This window comes from Vombatus ursinus, unplaced genomic scaffold (genome assembly GCF_900497805.2).
Source record: "Vombatus ursinus unplaced genomic scaffold, bare-nosed wombat genome assembly UNPS02014807.1, whole genome shotgun sequence".
NCBI lineage: Eukaryota > Metazoa > Chordata > Mammalia > Diprotodontia > Vombatidae > Vombatus > Vombatus ursinus.
Window position 1 is genome coordinate 60,359,857 of NW_020954585.1, and position 21,236 is coordinate 60,381,092.

A 21,236-nucleotide genomic window follows, 5' to 3' on the forward strand; every position below is an offset into this window, starting at 1 on the left:
AATACTCTAATTTATTTTGTATATATTCCACATATATAAATCAAAGTTGCCATCCCCCATTAGAATGTAAAATTCCTCGAGGGCACGAATTCTTTCATTTTTGTCTTTGCCATCTCCTGTGCTCAGCACAATGCCTGGCATATAGTAGGTGCTTAATAAGTACTTGTTGGTTTATATCAGGAAAAACTTCTTAACAATTTGATCTATTCAAAAACAGAATGTTTCAAAAGGTAATTGATTCCTTCTCATTTAATGCCTTCAAGCACAGATGACTACTTAATGGAGATGCTGTAGTGAGGATTCCTTTTTGGGCATGAGTTTTACTAGATGGCTAGTAAGCTTCCTTCCAATAACAAAACTGTGATTCTTTTGAAGAGAATGTGGGTGCCCTTAAGGTGACCCTACTACCTATACAACAGATCCAGTATTAAAACAACCACCTTTAAAAATAAAAAGTCATAAACAGCATAAATTTTACTTCAAGATCAAGCAGCAAAAGGAAGGGTAGAGATTATAAATAAACTGTAATGAGAAGACTGTCCTTCTGGAACACTCCACAATGTGGATGGAATGTTCTCTTTCTAAATCTAGAGCCTCTACTCCATTCTTAGTCTTCTTTTGAAGATACTATCATATTCACAAAAATTCTTAAGACTTTACTTCTATTTATAATAGTGCAATATAAACACATGCAAAACATAATTACTTTTTGATCACAGAGTAAAATATTAGTTCTAACTTCTTGGAAACGAATTCCATAGAAAAGTGCATCACTGTGAGTACTGTAGTAACATGTATAAGTGCTTTGTTTTTTGTTTTTTTGTAATCCTTTTACGATCCCCCAAAGAAGGGGGAGAAAAGATACATCAGCTGACTAAAAAAAGAGTTTTACGTGAAAGATTCACAAAATCAATTCTGTTGATATTAGGGGGAGGCCTAAAAGTGAAAAACAAGTCCAAATAATGTAGAAAAGGCTCCTAATGATGGCTGTGGTCAGAAAGTATACACTGAGGGAACAGCATTCCCTGCTCCACGCATCTCCCTTCCTGCTCTCCCACAGTTTTAGGAAGGAGAGTTCCACTTCAGCAGAAGTCTATGGCTAGGGGGACTTACCAAAAGGATTCCCAGCAAGAGTTCTCTACATAGAGAACTCAATGTTTATCTTAGGGGTTACTTAGGGGTTACAGTATTTTGCCTCACCTCTCCCTGAGGATAACCTTTTTATTAAAACTTTTTTTTTTTTGGCAAGGCAATCAGGGTTAAGTGACTTGCCCAGAGTCACACAGCTAGTAAGTGTTTTATTGAAACTTTTAACACATCCCAATGGAGATTTTTTTTTTGTCCTTTTCATGGCTAAATATATTTGGGTTTGACTGAGTTAGGAAAATCCATGATTAAAAATGTATTACATATTTGGAAGCCTAGAGAAAAAAAGGATCAAAATAAATTTAAACTTCTGAGACAGTAACAGGCCTTGCTAGTTAAGGGGTTATATCTGAGGTAAGCCCTGCAGATAAATTTCATGATTTAAGATACGGCTGTTAGATGTGATAATAAGGATATACCAACCTCTACTTTTTTGTGCTAAATTTCAGCCACAATCATAACAGCCCCTTCTAAGATGGCTATTGGAAAGTAGCAATTTATTTCATGGCTGACAGAGAAAGTGGCCATATCCTTCTTTAAGTCTCCAAAAATAGTTTCCTACAGGCTCTTCTGAGATTACTTTCATGTCTGGAGGTGCTCCCAGTGCTTTCTCCTCTCATACTTGATTCTGTTAAAAGTGTCATTTAAGGTTCATTCCATTAGTCACTCTTCCTCATACAGAGGTTTTCTCAAAGAGTAGTTTCAAAATCCCTCCAGGTAACTGGTCACTTCCAAGTGATGAAAACCCAATCTCTAATTTCTTCATAAATTATTCAAATACAAATCAGTCAGTTGTCCCAGGAGTATCCAAAATATGATGAAGAATACTGTTGTTTCCCGACAGCTATGGTTATATTATATTAGTATTAAAGTCTCCTTGTGTTGGACAAGAAATACAAGTTGCTCTCTCGGAGACTACACTATCTAAGGCTCTAATGAGGATGTCTGGCATGTGGTCTGTTAACATTTTAGGGCCTATAAGAATTTTGCTGAATTCTGCTTCGGTTGCCCACTTTGCACTATATCTGGAAGTAGAACAGCAATAAGACCTGAAAATAAGAAAAACAAAATAAGCTCTCAACAAATGCAAACATAACTTGAGCTAACCTCAAAACAAAAACAAATCTTGGGAACCTGGCTCTTTCTGAGGAGACAATATAAAAATGTTGTGTATTTATTACAAGTAGAGCACATATTGATACTAGGCCCTACCACAAGTCTGATACCATTTACCAGTTATATTAAAACCACCTAGCTCTCTCACCTGAAATAGACTGTATGGCAATCAATGTAACTGTGGCATATGCTATACATTATTTTGTATATTCGTACATATAATATTAATTAATGTTTCCATTAAGCTGTTTTCTATACTCACCTCCCTGAACTGTCATCCTCAACAAGGTGGATAATTCTTCCAGGAGGATACAGATGAGTATACCGAGTTGGGGATTCTCTAGGAGATTCATCAAAAACATTGTATGAAGCTGACCCGTGTATCAACAGACTTTGCTCTCCCAGCAGAGGCTGAGTCAGGTCTACCTGGTTTCCCCCTTCCAACTCTGTTGGGAAGTTATCTGGATCCCCTCCAAACAGTTCATACCAACATCCATGCAACAGGATCTTATACTGGATTATAACCAAAAACAGGACAAAGGTTAGTACGTAAGACCTTAATATTTATGTTGTTATATGGAAACTTATGAAGACTCTGAATCCGGCAAATCAATCTTAATACATGGCTGAGTAATTGCATAAAAGGCAAAACATCCAAATGAACCCAAATCAATCCCACATCAATTGTTTCAAGCTAGGAAACTTCACCTATCTGAGAACTAATCATTCCACCTAATTCAGGTCATAGCACTTTCCTGGGGACTCTAAACACCAGACAAAAAAAAGTCAAGTAAATAACTTTGATATGATCATAGACTATCTGGAAGGGGTCTTTGAGGTTATCTAGTCCAGGGCTTAAACTTTTTCCACTCGCAACTCCTTCAGCACTTCTTGTGACCCACAGTTTAAGAAGTGCTGAATTCTAGTCGAATTCATTCATTTTCTAGATGAGGAAACAGGACAGTCAGATGAATATCAATGAAAATGGCTTGTGGTCCAATGATACGAAGAATTTTTCAAGAGCATTAGAAAAATCTTTCAGTTTTAAGCTGTGAATTTCTCTCTAACATCTCCATATAGCATCATGTCTAGGCTAAAAATTATGCTTGTTGGGGAATAGAGGGAAGATTTAAAATCACATGATCAAATTACCTTAGGCTTATTACAATAAGCTATCACTCTCAGTATTCTTCTCTTTAAATCTTCTAAGTTGGTCACACTTAACCTGTTAGGCAAAGAAGATTAGAAGAACTCTGAAGTTTAGCTCTATAAAAACATGGGTCCAGAGATATCCATGTAATTATAAACCAGTCAATAGCCTTACCTTGGGATAACATCCTTTCCAAGAACAAGTGATACAATAAAGCTTTTGGAATATTCAGAAAGGGATTTGCTTAAAAATAAATACATAAATAAAGTTAGTTGCATTCTGACTAGCATATCCTACCTAAGATTTTATAAACTTTACAAGGTCACTGAGATTTTAGTTTCCACAAAAGTTAGAGAAGATGGCTAGCTTCTAAAGGTAAGGAATACTACAGGCTAAACAATGGAATGGTTATATATTTCAATAAAGTAATATATGATGTCAACAATATTGAACTATTCAAAGTAAATGTAAAATCTCCCTCTAAGGGATTCTTCCAACTTAATACCATTTTAGTTAATGTTTTCATCTATCTACGAACTAATTAGGCCTTCTGAATTAGCCTTCAATAACATGCAATGCCCAATGAAATATACTACTTGGCAACAATAATAACTAAAAAATAATTTCACTAAATATTCCCTCAGATAATTAAAAACCCAGTGTAGAACTTATTTCAAAGAGAAGATATATGCAATTACTTATATCTTCCTTTACAAAATGATTATTTAACTCATCCTAACTGTATCAGTTATTAAGAGATATCAGATCTGAGGTCTATTCAAATTCCCTCACCCCCACTAAAATTTTCTTTTTTTAAACCAGTTGCCATCCTGGGTGTAAAGGCCAAGGGTAAAACAAGCCACCTTAGTATGAGTAGTCTGTTTCTACATTTAAGAAACCAGGCAATTACCTCAGCAATCCCCGGGGAGGAGAAAAGGCATAACACTTGACTTCTGGATAGGAATTTCTGAGCATGATGGCTAATAAAGAAGCTGCTCCTGCCCCCAGGCTGTGACCTACTACAACAAGCCGGTATTCCTACACACACACACCCACACACACCAAAACAAAAAAACCAAGCAGAATCTAAGTGAGCAGGTAACATGCACATTTTTTACTACAATAAAACACTTATGATCAAAAGACTTAGCCCCAAAGTGGAGCTCAATGCAATCTGGTATTAAAAAAAATAAACCTCACAGGTGCAATGCTGAATGCTTGACTCAAAATTCCATCGTTGATCAATCTTTGGTAAACATATTTGGCAGCCTGAGAAATCCCCTAGAAATTCAGAGAGGGGAAAAAAAAAGTTTATAATCTCCAAAGGAAGAGGTTTCAGCTACGATTTATTTGATTTTAAAAAACATTATGTTCTCAGATCAGTCCCATAGCTGGCCTACTAACCCTGTCTTCATCTTCTCAATTGCTCCACATATATGCTTATGAAAACAAACCCTGGAAATGGAACCTTGAAGTTAAATGAAAACATAGCATTCTAAGTGAATCAACAGTCACAACATTTATTGAATGCCTTCTGTGTACTGGCAAGAGAGAAAGGTTAGAACCAGTAAAAAGAAGTTAGGAGAGAAGAGATTCACTCTAAATAAGGTCTTTGTAATCCGTCCAACAAGGGAATGGGCTCCTCATCATAGGAAGTATTAAAGGAGACCATTAGGAGATGTTGTAAAGGGAATTCCTGCACAGACTGTGGCATTTCAGCAGATCATTTCTAAGGCCCTTTCAACTCTTAAGACTTTATGGCTTTATAATTCTTCGCATAAAACAGTAAACAGAAAAGGGATTCCCCACTTAAGGAAACACAAGGCTACTGGACCTAAAAGCTGTGTACTTCTAGTGACAACTGGAAAATGTTTGCAGATGTGATACTCTTGAGATCAACATTCAGTGAAAAAGGAAAGGCCTACACCCACGTTAAAAAATATATAGTAGCACCTTTGGTTGTAGCAAAGAACTGAAAAAAAAAAAGTGGATGCCTATCAAGTGAGGAATGGCTGAACAAATTACAGTGTATTAATGTAATGGAATATTTTTATGGTGTAAAAAAGTGACAAAAGGAACAGATTCAGAGGAACTCGAAAAGACTTACATAAACTACCGCAGAGTGAAATATGCAGATCAGGAGAACAATTTATATGATTACAATAATGAAAAGGAAAAACATTGAAAATTTTTAGAACTCTGATTTCAATGGCCAATCATAACTCCAGAAGGCTGATGATGAAGCATGCATCCCACTCATTGGCACAGAGGTGATGGACTGGAGGAACAGAGTAAGACATGCACTGTCTCAGTCATGACTGAATGTATACATTTGTTTTGCTTGATTTTACTTATTTGTACAAAAAAAAGCTTTTATTTTGAGAAAGGGGAGAACTGTGGGAAGCAGTGAGTGCGTAGTCATAGTGATAAAAAAAGGAAAAAAAGATCATCAATAAAACATTTTAAGAATACACAGAAGAGATCAGAAGGAGCTTCAGAAGTGTATAGGGACAAGCAGGGTAAGGGTGGCATTACCATGCTATATTTAATAAATACTTAAAAAAACTAAGTTTCATATAAAACTTTTACTCTTCTTTATCCAAGGAAATGTGGGTTTGGTGATGTTTATCAAGTTCATAAAAAAAAAAGGTAATGCCTTTCATTAAAGATCCAAAGCAGTAAGATATTAACAACAATTGAGGCCAAAGCAACTCAAGAACTTGAGATCCAAAGGAGTTTTCTTCATTAGGTGGACAGACTATCTTTACGTGCATTTTAGTAAGTTATCTTTGCTATAGTATGTGTAAGCTTGATTTAAAATTTCTTTCCATTTTTGGTACATGCAAATACCCAGGAGATTTTGATTAATCTTTCACAAATTTCAGAACCAATAAGCTCTCAAAAGACTAAAGAAAAAGAAAAATGAACTTTTGCAAACTCAAAAACATCAATGCAGTTTACTAGTTTAGAAAATCATATATTTTGATAGACGTTGAATACTGTCAATGCTAATTTAAGCATCAAGGCATGGCACTTCAGTTATAATTTTTCTTGATCATTCTTATTATCAGCAATTGTACTACCTTTTGAAATTAAATTATGTTTTAAAGGATCTGAAATGACTCAAAGGAAAACTACTTCTTTTTTTCCTTATGACCACAAATTAAAATTAAGATTTCCAAAATAAGTAAAAAACTATTAATCAAACTGAGAACATATATTTTGCATACGGAAACAAAAAGTGGATCAGCTACTGTAGTTTATACAAGCTTCCATCTTATAATTCTGAACAAATGACTAGTGGCTTATTTTCATCAAAATGCATAACTTTTAGGGATAGCTGGGTGGCACAGTGATGGAGCACTGCCTTGTAGTCAGGAAGACCTGAGTTCAAATCCAGTCTCAAACCAGACACTTGACACTTACTAGCTGTGTGACCCTGGGCAAGTCATTTAACCCCAAGTGCCTCACCAAAAAAAAAAAAAAAAGCATAACATTTTCACTGACTATATAAAATGTTGCATTCCTCTAGGATCACACATTTCTCTGGAAAGCAGAACACACCACTAAAGATGTGGCTCCTCTGTGTACATCTTCCACCCTGACCAATTCAACTGACAACCTCTAGGTAGTTGCCCATTCCCTTAGGAGGGGATTTGAATTTAGCCAAAACCCCTTGGGCTGGCGGCAAATATTCTTACATAAACTGACCTTTGGAGTATCTCTTTAATGGGAGAGATATGCCAGACCACAAATCACAATGCATATACCTTATGTGCAAAACAATCTTGCACCTCACATTCTAAATTCAGGCTCTCACTCTCAGCTGACAGATCAGTGAGGATATCCTGTAGAGAAAAGACATTGAAAGGAATATAACTTGGACTTCCTGTGACAGCCAGGTTTATACTGAGCTACTTATATAAACACCTCAATATTAAAGAAGACTAGTAAAAAAAAAACCCCTAATCTTTTATACAATAAATGTGTAAAGGTAACATGTGTCCTCAGTCAGGAAGGGCAAAATTTTGAAACTTTCTATGTCGTAAGTTATTAGAGCAATTGAACATAAGCTATTAAAAAAACCTCAAAAACCCACCGGTTTTTTAGAAACCAACCCCTACCAACCACATGGAATAGATGTTCAAGACACTGTCTCTACCCGAAAGGGTTTATATACTAGTTAGGGAGACCAGATGAACTTTCACTTATATTAATATAACCTTTCAGTTAAAATGCAATAATTTATCCCAATTTCCATGAGTATCCAATTCATTTTCTTGTTTTAATTCCCCAAAGTTTTCCTGCATCCCCCACAACTCTTTCACACTAAAAAAATATCCCCCGGTCCCCAGCTCTGCAAGAGAGGGGCCTTATTACACCATTAGCTTACCACATTTTACCACAATGAATATTACTTTTCACCTTAAAGCCTCTGTCCCCCTCATTCCCAGATCCAACATGTCAAGGACATTACCTGGAGAGACATGGTTCCTCTTAAAGCTACCACAATAGTTTCTTTCCTATGATCTAAAGCAACTAAAAAAGGAAGTTCAAACACCTGAGGATCAAAAAAATAACAAAAACATTAAGCATTTAATTAAAAAAATATTAGAGGCTTAATATTCAATTCAGTTCAGTAAGTATTCATTAAGTACTTATTATGTGTAAGGCATTGCTCCAGGGATACAATGGATTCTTGCTCTCAAAGAACCTTATACAGTCTATTGAAGGGAATAGACAAAGGTGGAACAAGATAAAAGGAGAAAGAAAGCACTGATGACAACAGAGAAGACTTCAGGAAGAAGTCAGCATGTGCATTGAGTTCAGGAAGAAGAAAATTCTTCTCAGAGTGAGAACGTGGAGGTGGAGGAGGAATGCACTCCATATACAGAGCACCACTTGTGAACATGCACAGAGGTGGGAAATGGAATACCCCATTTGGGGAAACAGCTAGCACGGCTGGAACATATCAATCTGGGAGGGAAATAGTATGAAAATAAGGCTGGATAGGAAAGTGGGAAGCAAGCCACCGAAGGCCTTGGATAAGAGGCTGAGGAGTTTATATTTTATCCCAGAGGCAAGAAAGAGCTACTGAAGGTTTCTGAGCAGAGGAGTAACATGACATAATAGAATGAAGGGAGAAACTGAAAGCAGGGAGAACAATTCGGAAGCAATTAAAGCAGTCAAAGAAAGAGAGCATGAATCAGGATGGGTAGACACATGAGAAAAGAGAAGGTAATGGGATACAAGAGATGTTGTGGTTAAAAAATCAACAAGACTTGGTGACTGGCTGGGAATGCAAAGGGGCTGGTGGAGGAAAGGGAAGAGTCTTGGATTACTCTGAGGTTACAGGCCTGGGTGACTAGAAAGATACCGGTGTTTTTAAAAGAAATAAGGAAGTTTAGAAGAAGAGAAGGTTTAGGAGAAAAGAAAATGAGTTTCACTTGCTTATAGTACATCCAGAAGGAAATGTGCAATATGCAGCTAATGCTGTGAGACTAGAGCTCAGAAGAGCTAGATATATAGATCTGGGAGTCACATGCAGAGATGATGCTTGATCCAATGGAAGCAAATGAACTTGCTGAGAAAGAATATGAATGAGAGGAGAAAAGAGGGCGCAGGAAAGAACTCTATGGGACACCCACACTGAAAAGACAAGAAATGGATGAAGAATCAATAACACTGAGAAGGAACAGTCAGACAGAAACAAAGAGAACTAGGAAAGCAGTGTCACAAAAGTAAAAAAAGATGAAGAGATCATCCAAGAAAAGGAGATAGTCAATAATGTCAAAAACTGCAGAGAGGGGCAGCTAGATGGCGCAGTGGATAGAGCACCAGACCTGAAGTCAGGAGGGCCCGAGTTCAAATTCAGCCTCAGACCAAACACCTGACACTTACTAGCTGTGTGACCCTGGGCAAGTCACTTAACCCCAATTGCCTAAAAATAAAAAATTTTTTAAAAAAAACTGCAGAGGGATCAAATAAGAACTGAGACTAAGTCAAATAACAGATTTAGAGAACATTAGTGAGCTTAGGAAGGGTTGTTTCAATGGAGTCAGAAGCTAGTTTGCAAGGATTATAGGATGATATAATTAGAATTGAAAAGGACCCTAGGGATCATCTAGCCCAAACATTTCATTTTAAGATGAGGAAAAAAGTGGAGTTTGAATGCACATCGAAGCATACTATTTGCTTTTTTTTTTCTTCTGTTGTGTTTTGTTTCCTCTTTCTGGTGGTTCCTCCTATTAGTTCTAATACTCACAACATCATTAATGTGAAAATATGTTTATTTGGAATATATATGTATAGCCTATATAAGATTGCACGCCATCTTGGGGAGGGAGGTAAAGAAAAATTTAAACCCCAAAAAGCTTATGGAAGTGATCACTGATAATTCAAAATAAATTAAAAAAAAAAAAAAGATGAGGAAAAAAGGCCAGAGACGTTAAGTGATTTGGTCATGGGATTGGAAGGCAAGGAGAGAAGAGGAGGAGATGTGTATTCGAGGACATGGAGGCAGTAAATAGAGATAATGCTTTTCAGGAGCTTGACAATGAAAAGGAGGAAATTTCATTCGGCCCTGCTGTTTCCTGAATATATGATCGTATATTCAGGAAACAGCAGGGCCGAATGAAATTTTTTAAAGAACGGGGTAGACAAGCTATTTGTAGATTTGGTGTCTTCTTTCATTCCATCTTATTTTACACTTTATAGAAAAATTAGCACAACGTTTTGCTAACCTACCTTATCATGAAAGCTGATGTGAATGAAATCCCTGTACTGTAGCCCAGTAGTCTGCAGGATGGATCCAAAATGACAACTGAGATGATCACCTCCAATAAATTCATATTCTGCTGTTCTGTTTCTGCAACTAAGAAAACAGATTGAAAATAAAGTTATTAGGGGAATCTGAGCTACAAGTGAAGAAAATAACTCTTCACTGTCAGTGCCTAGGAAAGCAAAAAAAAAAAAAAAAGAACTAGAGTTTACAGTTTCCAGATGTTTAGTTAGCAAGTATGAGAGCTTTTAGAAGATGAAAGCAATTATTTAAGAACAAAAGGTTTTCTAAAAGGCAATGAGAAGAACATAAAGGTGCTTTTAAAAATAAACAATTTTTAAAAGGCAACCCAATTTTAATTCCCTAACAGCAGGAAAACAGAACTAGTGAATTTTTATTGAAGCAGGGACCACAGGAGATCTTCATCTTTGTCAGCTATCAAACTCTCCAGAACTGGTCCAAAACAAAAACCCAGGATTTTGCAAAGTAGTGCACAAAGTCTGAGACGTTTTGGACCTCACTGAGGTTAAGAGGAAAACATAAATACTACTATGCCTGTAAAGCTGTGAACTCTACTTGGAGAAATGTTTATTTCTTCTTTAAACAGTAGGAGTGAATTTTTATATTTCTCATGATTTCCAAGCTTGATTTCCCAGATTCTGATATTCCTGTGAATGTGGAAAAGTAGCTGGATTCATGCAGCAATCTTTAAACTAGAGCAACTTAAAATTCAGATTTATATTTGGTTTGATTAATTGGGTAAAATTATTATTCATATCATAGTTGATCTGTTCTTTGAATGGTAATTGCTGGTGTCACACCTTTGCAGCTTTAAGAGCAAAAGGGATCACTACTCTGTACTGATTTCTGAATACAATTATGCCAAAATTAACAGATGAATAGAGTGGCTTTTCCATGTAAGATAATTTGGAAATACAATGAACTGTTGTATTAATGTTATGTGACATCATTTTTATTTCATGTTTTAAATCTATGATACTGTTTTGTGTTAGTGCATAGTTTCTGCATTGTGAATTTAGAAAATACTGTACAGAAATGCTGTTGATTTTTGGAATGATACCTATAACGTGATACATTTATATCATTAGAAAGTGAGCTTCTCTTTTGATCCAAATGCTGTAATTTTATAAAGCTGAATTATTACTTATTGGATACTTTTGTCTGGAAATAAAAAAAGACACCTTAAAAAAGTACAAAAGGACATATATTATCATCATAGCTAGCTGCATCTGGAAAGCAGAAATTAACTACTCAGAATATGCTAACTTGGGTGCAGTTAGGTGGCCCAGTGGATAGAGCACCGGCCCTAGAGTCAGGAGGAATTGAATTCAAATCTGACCTCAGACACTTAATAGCTGGGCAAGTCATTTAACCCCGATTGCCTCAATTTCTCATCTATAAAATGTGCTAGAAGGCAATGGCAAATCACTCTAGCATCTTTGCCAAGAAAACCCCAAATGGGGTCATGCAGAGTTGGACACAACTGAAACAACTCGACAACAATGAAAGAAGTATGCTAACCTACCAATCACCGCCAATCCTGCAGAAACCTGTAAATGGATTTGTATAAATATAGAGAGGCCACCCATAAGCAGCTGCTGCAAACTGTATATAGTGGTGACAATTTTCCAATTCTGAATCCAAATCGGACTCCTAGAGAGGAGAAAAAAAAATTTCCATTTAGTTCAGTCAAATGCGGAAAATGCCAACACACAAAAGACCTGGGACTGATGTCAAACCCCTACAGTTCCATTCTTACAGTTTTATAACCACCTCTAACTAAAAATATATAAAAGATATGAACAAGCAAAGTGGCCCTCAAACAAAGACTGAGGCTAATACTTTTTCAGACTTTTTCAATATAGTGCAACAATAAGCCTTTAATAAACTTTCAAACTATCACTGATATTTTGCTGATTTTTCCCCTTATTCCTCTTTTTATTTAATATTATTTGTCATATGAGATGGCTTTCTAGGAGGGAAAAGGAAAGGAGAAATTGTGGTGATATAAAAAATAAAACAATGAAAATTTATTTTAAAAAAAGGTAGTATGGTATCCTAGCTCTTTTGCTATATTTACGACAAGACTAAAGCAGAAGGAAGGGACAAGTTCTAGGAGCTCCAGGTAAAGAGTCTGATGATACCAAAGATGTGAGGAATCACTAATGTCTCAGAAAGGGAAAGGGGAGAATGGATTTGAGTTCAACAAATCAGGAATAATAACAACAATAATAATAGTAGCTATAATTTACATAGCACTTACTATGTACCAGGCACTGTTGCTAAGCACTTTATAATTATTATCTCATTTGGTCCTCACAATAACCCTGAGAGGCAAAATGCTATTATGATCCCCATTTTACAGAGGAGGAATTGAGGCAAACAAAAGGTTAAATGAGCTACACAGCTAGTGTGTCTGAGGCCAGATTTGAACTCAGGTCTTCTGACTCCAGGTCCAGTGCTCTACTTTCTCACCTACCTGCTCCAACATGTAACATTAAGACTGGTTGCTACATTAACCCCTTCATGACGAAACTGTTCATTCCTGCCTATCAAAGAATATTTTCTAAGGGAAGATCCTCCATTGGAGTTATAGGAATCAATGTGACTGGTAGAATTCATTTTATAGAAATGTACATTATAAGCTAACCAACTTTGCTAGCTGCTATCTACATAAGCAATACAGACAGCATAGAGAAAATTAAAAAGCAAGCATGCTGTTATCTTTTTAGGATACTAACAGTCCTATAACCTTAAAACTAGAAAGAACCTTAGAAATTATCTAGTCTAACCCCTTCTTTCAGCAAATATGAAAACAGGTCAAACAACTCATAGTAGAGATGGAACTAGAACCCTGGTCCTCTTACCCCCAACGTCTTTTCTACTACACTACATTTCCTTTAACTCAGATTGTACCAACTCTTCCGTAAGAAGCATATTCATCTTAGAACACCACTGGTGAAAATCTCTCAAATGTTACCTGCTGAGGAAAAATAAGCAAAATGGATCAATGGCCTGAGAGCATACCTTATGAAGCTGGGGCCATCCACACTGTTCTACTTTCCCAGTTACCTTTTACAACATGACTGAAGCATGCTGAGAAAAGACAGATGAGCAGAATAGGGCTTTGCTTGATGCAAGAAGAGATGACTTTAGTCCACATGACAACCAATTTGACCTTCTCAAAAGTACAATTCAGGCTCTTCTCCTCTATCCCAAATTTATTATGAAAAGGTAAGGGCAAGGGAAGATGTCATTCTAAATAATTAAATTTACTTTTCAGTGACTGTGAAATGTAAGGTTGAGCTTATTTAATGAGAGCAAGATAATGAACACAGACTGGGCAATTTTCTTTTTTAAAAGAAAAAGATCATTTCTATGAAGAAAAACTATGCCATCATCAAGCAAGGAAAGTACACCAGCACACATAAACCAAACATAGTTCCATATGTTTCATTAGAAAGAGACTCAAGCTAAATGGTAGGAGGAACCTTATTAAATGGGAGGTAAAATGGGAAATTTCTCTGTCAGCTGTCAAAATTGAAGAGATGACTATGTTGCTACATAAGTTTTCTTCAGAATTATACTCATTATAGTGAACATTCACTTCTGAATTTAGGGTGATGTGAAAACACCTTAATTTGAATTACTTCAAACCATGTGCAATCAATAGAAGGTAATAAAATTAAATTTTTATTAAAGAAATACCTAAACTGCCAAAGAATATGTACACATGTGTGAATGTGCGAAATAACATCTTTTATTTTAAGAAATACAATCCAGTAAAAATATCACAGAAGATATTCTTTTGGTTTTCTGCTTGAAATATTGCAGAAAAGTATTTCCTATTAAACTTTAGCATATTTATGAATCTGTTCTGTAAAGCCATTTTGTCCAATGAAGACTTACCTGGGGGGCCACTAGGGAATGGTTTACAATTTCCTCAAGATCCTTTCTTTTCCTATCTTGCTGCTGATGGAGAAGGGTTAGACCTGCAGCTATATCGCTAGGCACGAGATCAGTGTCCTGCATACACAAAATAAAAATGCTTTGCATAAAAGCTGTAGAATCGCATTAAAATCCACATGTAAATTACATTTAAAAAAATCTACCTTCCTCTACACATACAGTCAAAAGACATATCAAATCTTTCAAAAATAAAAATATCGTTCCTCCTCCCCCAAGAAAAATCTAGAACTCTCATGACTGGAAAGCACAGAAAATTTCCTAATCTTTATTTTAATAACCAAGTGATTTAACTATCTTTGTAATCATCTTGTCAAGTTTAGAATAAAGGTAAACCCAGATGACAAAAAAGAAGACTTTCTTTGGTAGAAATAAGACTTTAAGGCAAATTTCTATAAAAATGAACTTTTCTTCATAAAGAATTGAAAGCTATATTAGAATGCTTTCCTCCTTGTGTCAGATCTTGTCTGAGGCTGTGCTTTATCTTGAAGAAAAGACACAGATAATGCAAAATTCCCTAAATCACCTCTATGCTCTGAGACCCCCAACAGCACAATTAATCTTACCCTAAAGAGTCTTTCTAATGCCCATCTCTCCACACTTTCCTGTAGTCTGCACATCACCAAATTAATATTCCAAAAGCACCCAAAAACATGCTTAACACACCCCTAAGCAAACACCTTAAATTGTTCCCCATTGCATAGTACAAATTCTTAACATTCAAGGCTTTCCACAATGTAACTTGACCTTATGTTTCCAGGCTTATCTCCTACTATATACTCCTGCCTACAAAAAACCTTCTGTTGCAGCCAAATAAGCAACACCATAGAGCAGAATAAGAGAAATGGACTCCAAATTCTAGAACAGAGAAGCATTCAAATTCTTGCAGCCTAAATGGGAAACTTACTTCAAGGATACTATTTAAGAAAATAATATTCCTTTCCTCAACTGATAAATGATCAAAAGGATATGAACAGGCAGTTTTCAGAAGAAGGAATCAAAGTTATCAACAGCCATATGAAAAAAAATGCTCTAAATCACTAACAATTTGAGAAATGCAAATGAAAATAACTATGAGGTAACCAACTCACATTTTTAAGATTGGTTAACATGACAAAAAAAGGAAAAAGACAAATGCTGCAGGGGATGTGGAAAAACAGGGAGACTAATGCACTGTTGGTAGAGTTATGAACTAGTCCAACCATTTTGTAAAACAATTTGGAACTCTGGCCAAAGGGTAGAAAACTGGGCATACCCTTTGACTCAGCAATACCACTACTACGTCTGTATCTCAAAGAGATCAAAGAAAAAGGAAAAGGACCTAGTTGTACAAAAATATTTATAGCAAGTCCTTTAGGGGTAGCAAAAAATTAGAAATTGAGAGCTTGCCCATCAACTGGGGAATGGCTGAACATGTTATAGCATATGATTGTGATGGAATACTACCGTGCTGTGAGAAATAACAAAGGGGATGGTTTCAGAAAAACCTGGGAAGACTTATATGAACTGTTACAAAAAGAAGTGGGCAGAACCAGGAGAACATTGTACATAATAACAGCAACCTGAAACGATAATCAACTACAAAAGCTACTCTGATTATTACAATGATCTCTGACAATTCCAAAGGATTCATGATGAAAAACTATTTAGAAATGAAACTCAAATGAATTAGAACTGAAAAACATTCAGAGAGAGAACTGATGTAGATGAAAACATATTTTTCAAGGAAAAGGGCCTGTGTGCACAAAAACATATTTATAGCAGCTCTTTTAGTGGTGGCAAAGAATTGGAAATTGAGGGCATGTCCATCAACCAGGGAATGGCTGAACAAGTCGTCGTAAAGAATACTACTGTGCTTTAAGAAATGATGAGAAGGGGGGCAGATAGATGGCGCAGTGGATAGAGCACCTGCCCTGGATTCAGGAAGACCTGAGTTCAAATCTGGCCTCAGACACTTAACAATTACTGGCTGTATAATCCTGGGCAAGTCACTTCACCCTATTGCCCCTCCCCCACCCCCCCCCACACAAAAAGAGTTAAAAAATGATGAGCAGGATATTCACAGGAAAACATGGAAAGACTCACATGGACTGATGCAAAGTGAAATAAGCAGAATCAGGAGAACACTGATACACAGTGACAGCAATATTGTATGATGAATAACTCAGCTATTCTCAGCAATGCAATGATCTAAGACAATTCTGTAGGACTTATGATGAAAGTTGCTGTCCATTTCCAGAGAAAGAACTGGTAGAGCCTGGATGCAGGTCAAAGATACTTTTTCTTCACTTTCTTTATTTTTCGTGTTTTTTTTTGTCTGTGTTTTCTTTCACAGAATGACTTACATGGAAATGTGTTTTACATGACTACACATGTATAACCTATGTCAAACTGCTTGCCTTCTCAATGGGAGAGAAGAGGCGAAAGAGAGAATTTGTAACTCAAAATTTGAAGAAAAAAATGTTAAAATTGTTTTTACATGTAACTGGAAAAAATAAAATATCAAATAAGATTTTAAAAAAGGAAGCGCTTTTTTTTTCACTTTATTTTTCTTGCAACATGGCTAGTATGGAAATGTGTTTTGCATGACCACATGTACAGTGGGTATCATGCTGCTTGTCTTCTCAATGGCGAGGGAAACGACTGGAGGTAAGGCAAGAGAGAGAGAATTTAGAACTCAAAATAAAAAATATGAATGTTAGAAATAAAAAAAAAAAAGATTCTTTTAGTCACTGCTGCTAAGGCTACTACATGTAGTTATGCCACAGGATAAACACTGAATCATCTAAATAACAGTAGAATCATTATTACACATGTAAACCCTGTTTACTGGCAGCTGCTCTGTAATCTTTGGAAAAATTTCTCCCCTTCCCCCCCTTCCCCAACTAACACAAATGTATATGAAGTGATATCTCCTTTATACTGACTATAATAGCTAGGTTTTTCTCGGGGGGAAAAAAACAAATTACGTGAAATTTTAAAATGCAAGTTTGATGTGAAAAGAAAATAAATATGCCCAAATGGCTCACTAAATATCTCTGGAAAAATTTACAATAATGCTATTCTCTACTACTACAGCCAACACAAGCTTTTCTTTCAAAATATAACATTTTCTTTCTTATCATATGATGTTAAAAAGCAAGCAGCACATGATTGTCTTCTCCTATCTTGGGGCAAGAAAGTTATTCTTCTGACAAAGGAATAGTTGAGTAGAGGATATATGTAAAAGAAACTTGTTTCTTGAATAAACGCGTGAATGTAAATAAAGGATTAGATGCTTAGTTATCTGATCTCATACTCTTTACACATGTTTTCATACCATAGAAAAATTTGGTCAAAATCTTATAGTTGTACTGAATCAATAGTTGTTACTGGTTAAGATAGCCTATTACACAAAAGTGATAAAACTTGAAAAATGTGTATTCCTGAAATCAGTGATTTCCTACAGTTCCTACATTAAGCTGGGAAGTACTAGGTGAAGTATTTCTCCCAAACAGAAAGTATATTCTCAAAGAGTTTTTTGGTATGAATAGGAAAATGGCTCATATCACAGAGTTCAGCTCTTAATATAAAAAGTATTTATTCCACCAGAAGAGAACAAATCAAATCCCTTCAGCTTACTGAAAAGTAGGTTGAGAAAAGCTCTGCCGTACTGGAAAAAGCAACTCGAGTGTGGTCATCTTTCCCAATGCAACAGCACATTAACTTGATCCTAGTTTCCCACACACTTCTTGCTGCTGTCTTGAGGCCATTCAATAGTTGGCTTGAATCATTAGTATCCAGGGGATCTGTACTGGAAGTAGAATAAGGAGACATTTTCCCCCCCAGTGGATCAAAGACAATAATAATGGTAACCACAGTAGAAGCGATGATTATCCAACTGCAAAACAGAGAGGAAAAAGCTTGGTGACCATGAGTCTTACACTCAAATAAAGAAAGCTATAGTTTTTACTCCTAGGAGTAAATTGTTCAACTTCTATTTATAGACATAGTGACTCTATCTGTAAAGATTATTCTTTAATACGGTATGTTTTTTAGACATTGAAGCAAGGAAATAACTGCATTGAAAAAAAATCAGTACTACATTAACCAAAACCAAACTTGAAAAAAGAGCTGAGATAAGTAAACAGAAAAAAAAAAATTCCAAAGAGAAACCAAGTGCTAATAGAGAAAGTAAAAGATTAAGCTTGAACACAGTCTTAGGGCTGTTCTCAGTTCTAATTCCACTACTGACTCTCTGTATGGCCTGGGTTAAGTACTTTACAAAGAAATAAAGGCATACAAGAATAAAGCCGGGAGGCTAACCTGGTCTCTCATAAGATATCTTGAAAATCCAGAAGGTACTGATTATAATTTACTTTGATTACTTCAGAAGGCAACATAATACAAAATGACTCTGTCACTACTAACTAGCTATGGTATGTTGGGCATTTTTTAGAAATCCTTTTTTTTTTGGAGGGGGGGGATGGTGGTAGCAGGGAATGAAGGGAAGAGAAGTCCAGTCTCCTTATCTTGCCTAGAATGGAAAAGGCACTCAAGGGGCTTATGTTAATATTGATCAGCATGTAAACTTTAACCCGATTCATTTTTCTTATCTGGGCTAATTTGCCCCTTAGTCTGATGGCCCTCCATTCCTGGGGGCTTTCTCTCCATATTAGTATAGGACTTAGTGTAGACACCTGACTGCCTTTAGCCTTTTTGCATCTCAGATTTCCCAACTCAGGCAGTCCAACAGCTTCAGTCTCTCCCTGGTAGCTACCATGCCCAGCACATTTTTTTTTTGAAATCTTTAAAACAACAAAGATATTAAACCAGCTGATCTTGAGGTCACTCTCAGAAATACACTTCTATGGTATGTTAATCAAGACAGACCCTAGTGCTATTTCCAAGTCATTATACTCAATTATATGACAATTTTTTGTCTTCTGCCTTAGTATCTGCCCTTAATATATAATTACTCTATTTTTTCCCCCTTTTTAAAAGAAGATAAAAGAAGATATACAAATCAGGGCATAGGGAACACAAAGCAGTGAAAATAAGCAAGCAGGAGGACAAGAGTATATTAATAAATGGAAAATGGCCTGTATAGGTTACAACCAGACACATGTGAACCTTTTAAAACCAAGTAATTCTTTGTGAACTCTATGATTTACCAAAGAAGGTTCTATTTCTAACCATGATTTAACAAAACTTCAGCACAAAATGTCAATAATAACCAGGAAGGCTCATTTACCCAAGTTTCAAATATGTTTCTTTCATCAAGAAACAAAAATAGAAGATAAAGGACATCACCTGACAATGACTGTTGCAATTATGGCATTCACAACTGTCTTATCACATTGAACACCACTGTCTGCTATCCAAGCTGCCCCCAGAGAAGCCCAGACCATCTCTGGCAAAAACAGCGCTAGACGAATATAAACCAGCTTGGGCATAGACTTCCGTGGTCCAGGATTACAAATGGTTCCTGAAATAGAGAGAATGTTTAAATAATTAACTCCAAAAAAGCTAAAAATATTTCATACAAATGTATACATATAACCAGCATATACAAAAATTAATTTGGAAAAGACAACCCTTGGCTATCTATATTTGTATACCAGTAACCTGAATACCTAACTTTGAGGAGAAATGAATGAGGTATAGTAAAATGGTTGCAAAAAAATCCTTAGAAGCTAGAGATATCTAGTACATTTGCTCTATATTTTAAAAAGTGAGTCAAAATCATCAGTAAAGAGAAATCTCTTGCAGTTACACAGTCCTCAATATGAACAAATGTGATCTTCATCTTCTAACCAGTTTCTAAAATTGCCCAACATTTTACTCATAAGCCTTCTCTGTTCTCTTTCTATAAAACAATTCAATTATTAATTACATCACTGATCTACGGAGCTTTGTACTTATACTTACATAAACAATTTGGGAAATTTATTACTAACTATAATACTCATCCAATTCAACACCTTTGCTCCTACACAGATGATGCTGATTGGGTCCACTACAATTTTATGTTACATAACCTCAACTGGGCCCTCACTACTGCTAGACAATTACACTATAGCTCACTTATCACTATCTCGCTCTCCACAGTGGTTTTCCCAAACCTTTTCATCCCTCTTCAAATCTCCTATGGCTTTTTCTCCCTCCACTCTCTCAGCAGACAACCTTGTCTTATGCAAGGGTGGGGAACCTGCAGCCTCAAGGCCACATGTGGCCCTCTACGTTTTCAAGTACAGCCCTTTCACTGAATCCAAACTTCACAGTTAATAAAAGGATTTGTTCTGTGAAGTTTGGATTCTGTCAAAGGGCTGCACTTGAGGACCTGAAGAACCACAAGTGGCCTCGAGGCTGCAGGTTCCCCACTGTGGATGTTTTACATAAAAATAATTGAGTTCATTCACTATCAATTCCCTCTTCTCCTCTTCCCCAACTCTTATCACTCTAGTGCCTTCTGCCACCCTACTCCTTCAACCCTACAGGGGTATACCACGTGATAAAGTGGTCTTACTCCTTAGCAAGGCTAACCCCTCTAACTTATTCAAATGATATGATTCCATTCCATTTCCTCCAAAAGACTGCCCCCTCTGTCATCCCCACTTTCACTTATTTTCAGTCTCTCCCTGTCTACTGACTCATTCCCTGCTGCCTACAAACACATCCATGTCTTCCCTATCCTGAAAAAACCCTCACTTCCATCCCCACTTATATTTGTCCTGTATCTCTTTTGCTCTTTGTAGCTAAATTCCTTGAAAAGGCTGTTTACAAAGGCTGTCTCCACTTTCTCTCCCCTTAGTCTTTTAACCCCTTACAATATGGCTTCCAACCTTACCATTCCACTAAAACTATTCATTCTAAAGTTACTAATGATCTCTTAGTTGCCAAATCCAATGGCCTTTTGTTAATCCTCATTCTCCTTGACCTCTCTGCAGCCTCTAACACTGCTGTTCATTCATTCCTCCTTGATACTCTTTTCTCTCTAGGATTTTGAGACACCACTCTCTCCTGGTTTTCCTCCTACCTATGTGACTGCTCCTTCTCTGGATCCTTTTCCAGATC

General features: G+C 36.3%; 1 protein-coding gene across 1 annotated transcript in view; it reads right to left on the reverse strand.

The window, feature by feature from the left end:
• Positions 1-441: 441 nt before the first annotated feature.
• The window catches only part of LOC114052322 (sn1-specific diacylglycerol lipase beta-like), a 51,922-nt gene continuing 31,127 nt past the window's right edge, over positions 442-21,236 (reverse strand). The window contains exons 3-15 of the mRNA XM_027874873.1: positions 19,473-19,647; positions 17,802-18,060; positions 14,124-14,240; positions 11,740-11,867; positions 10,160-10,286; positions 7,890-7,973; positions 7,183-7,260; positions 4,613-4,693; positions 4,323-4,450; positions 3,587-3,655; positions 3,415-3,487; positions 2,525-2,775; positions 442-2,195 (exon numbers count right to left, since the gene is read on the reverse strand). Coding sequence (XP_027730674.1) covers positions 1,997-2,195; positions 2,525-2,775; positions 3,415-3,487; positions 3,587-3,655; positions 4,323-4,450; positions 4,613-4,693; positions 7,183-7,260; positions 7,890-7,973; positions 10,160-10,286; positions 11,740-11,867; positions 14,124-14,240; positions 17,802-18,060; positions 19,473-19,647 — 1,769 coding nt within the window. The 3' untranslated portion in view covers positions 442-1,996. The remainder of the gene's footprint in view (positions 2,196-2,524; positions 2,776-3,414; positions 3,488-3,586; positions 3,656-4,322; positions 4,451-4,612; positions 4,694-7,182; positions 7,261-7,889; positions 7,974-10,159; positions 10,287-11,739; positions 11,868-14,123; positions 14,241-17,801; positions 18,061-19,472; positions 19,648-21,236) is intronic.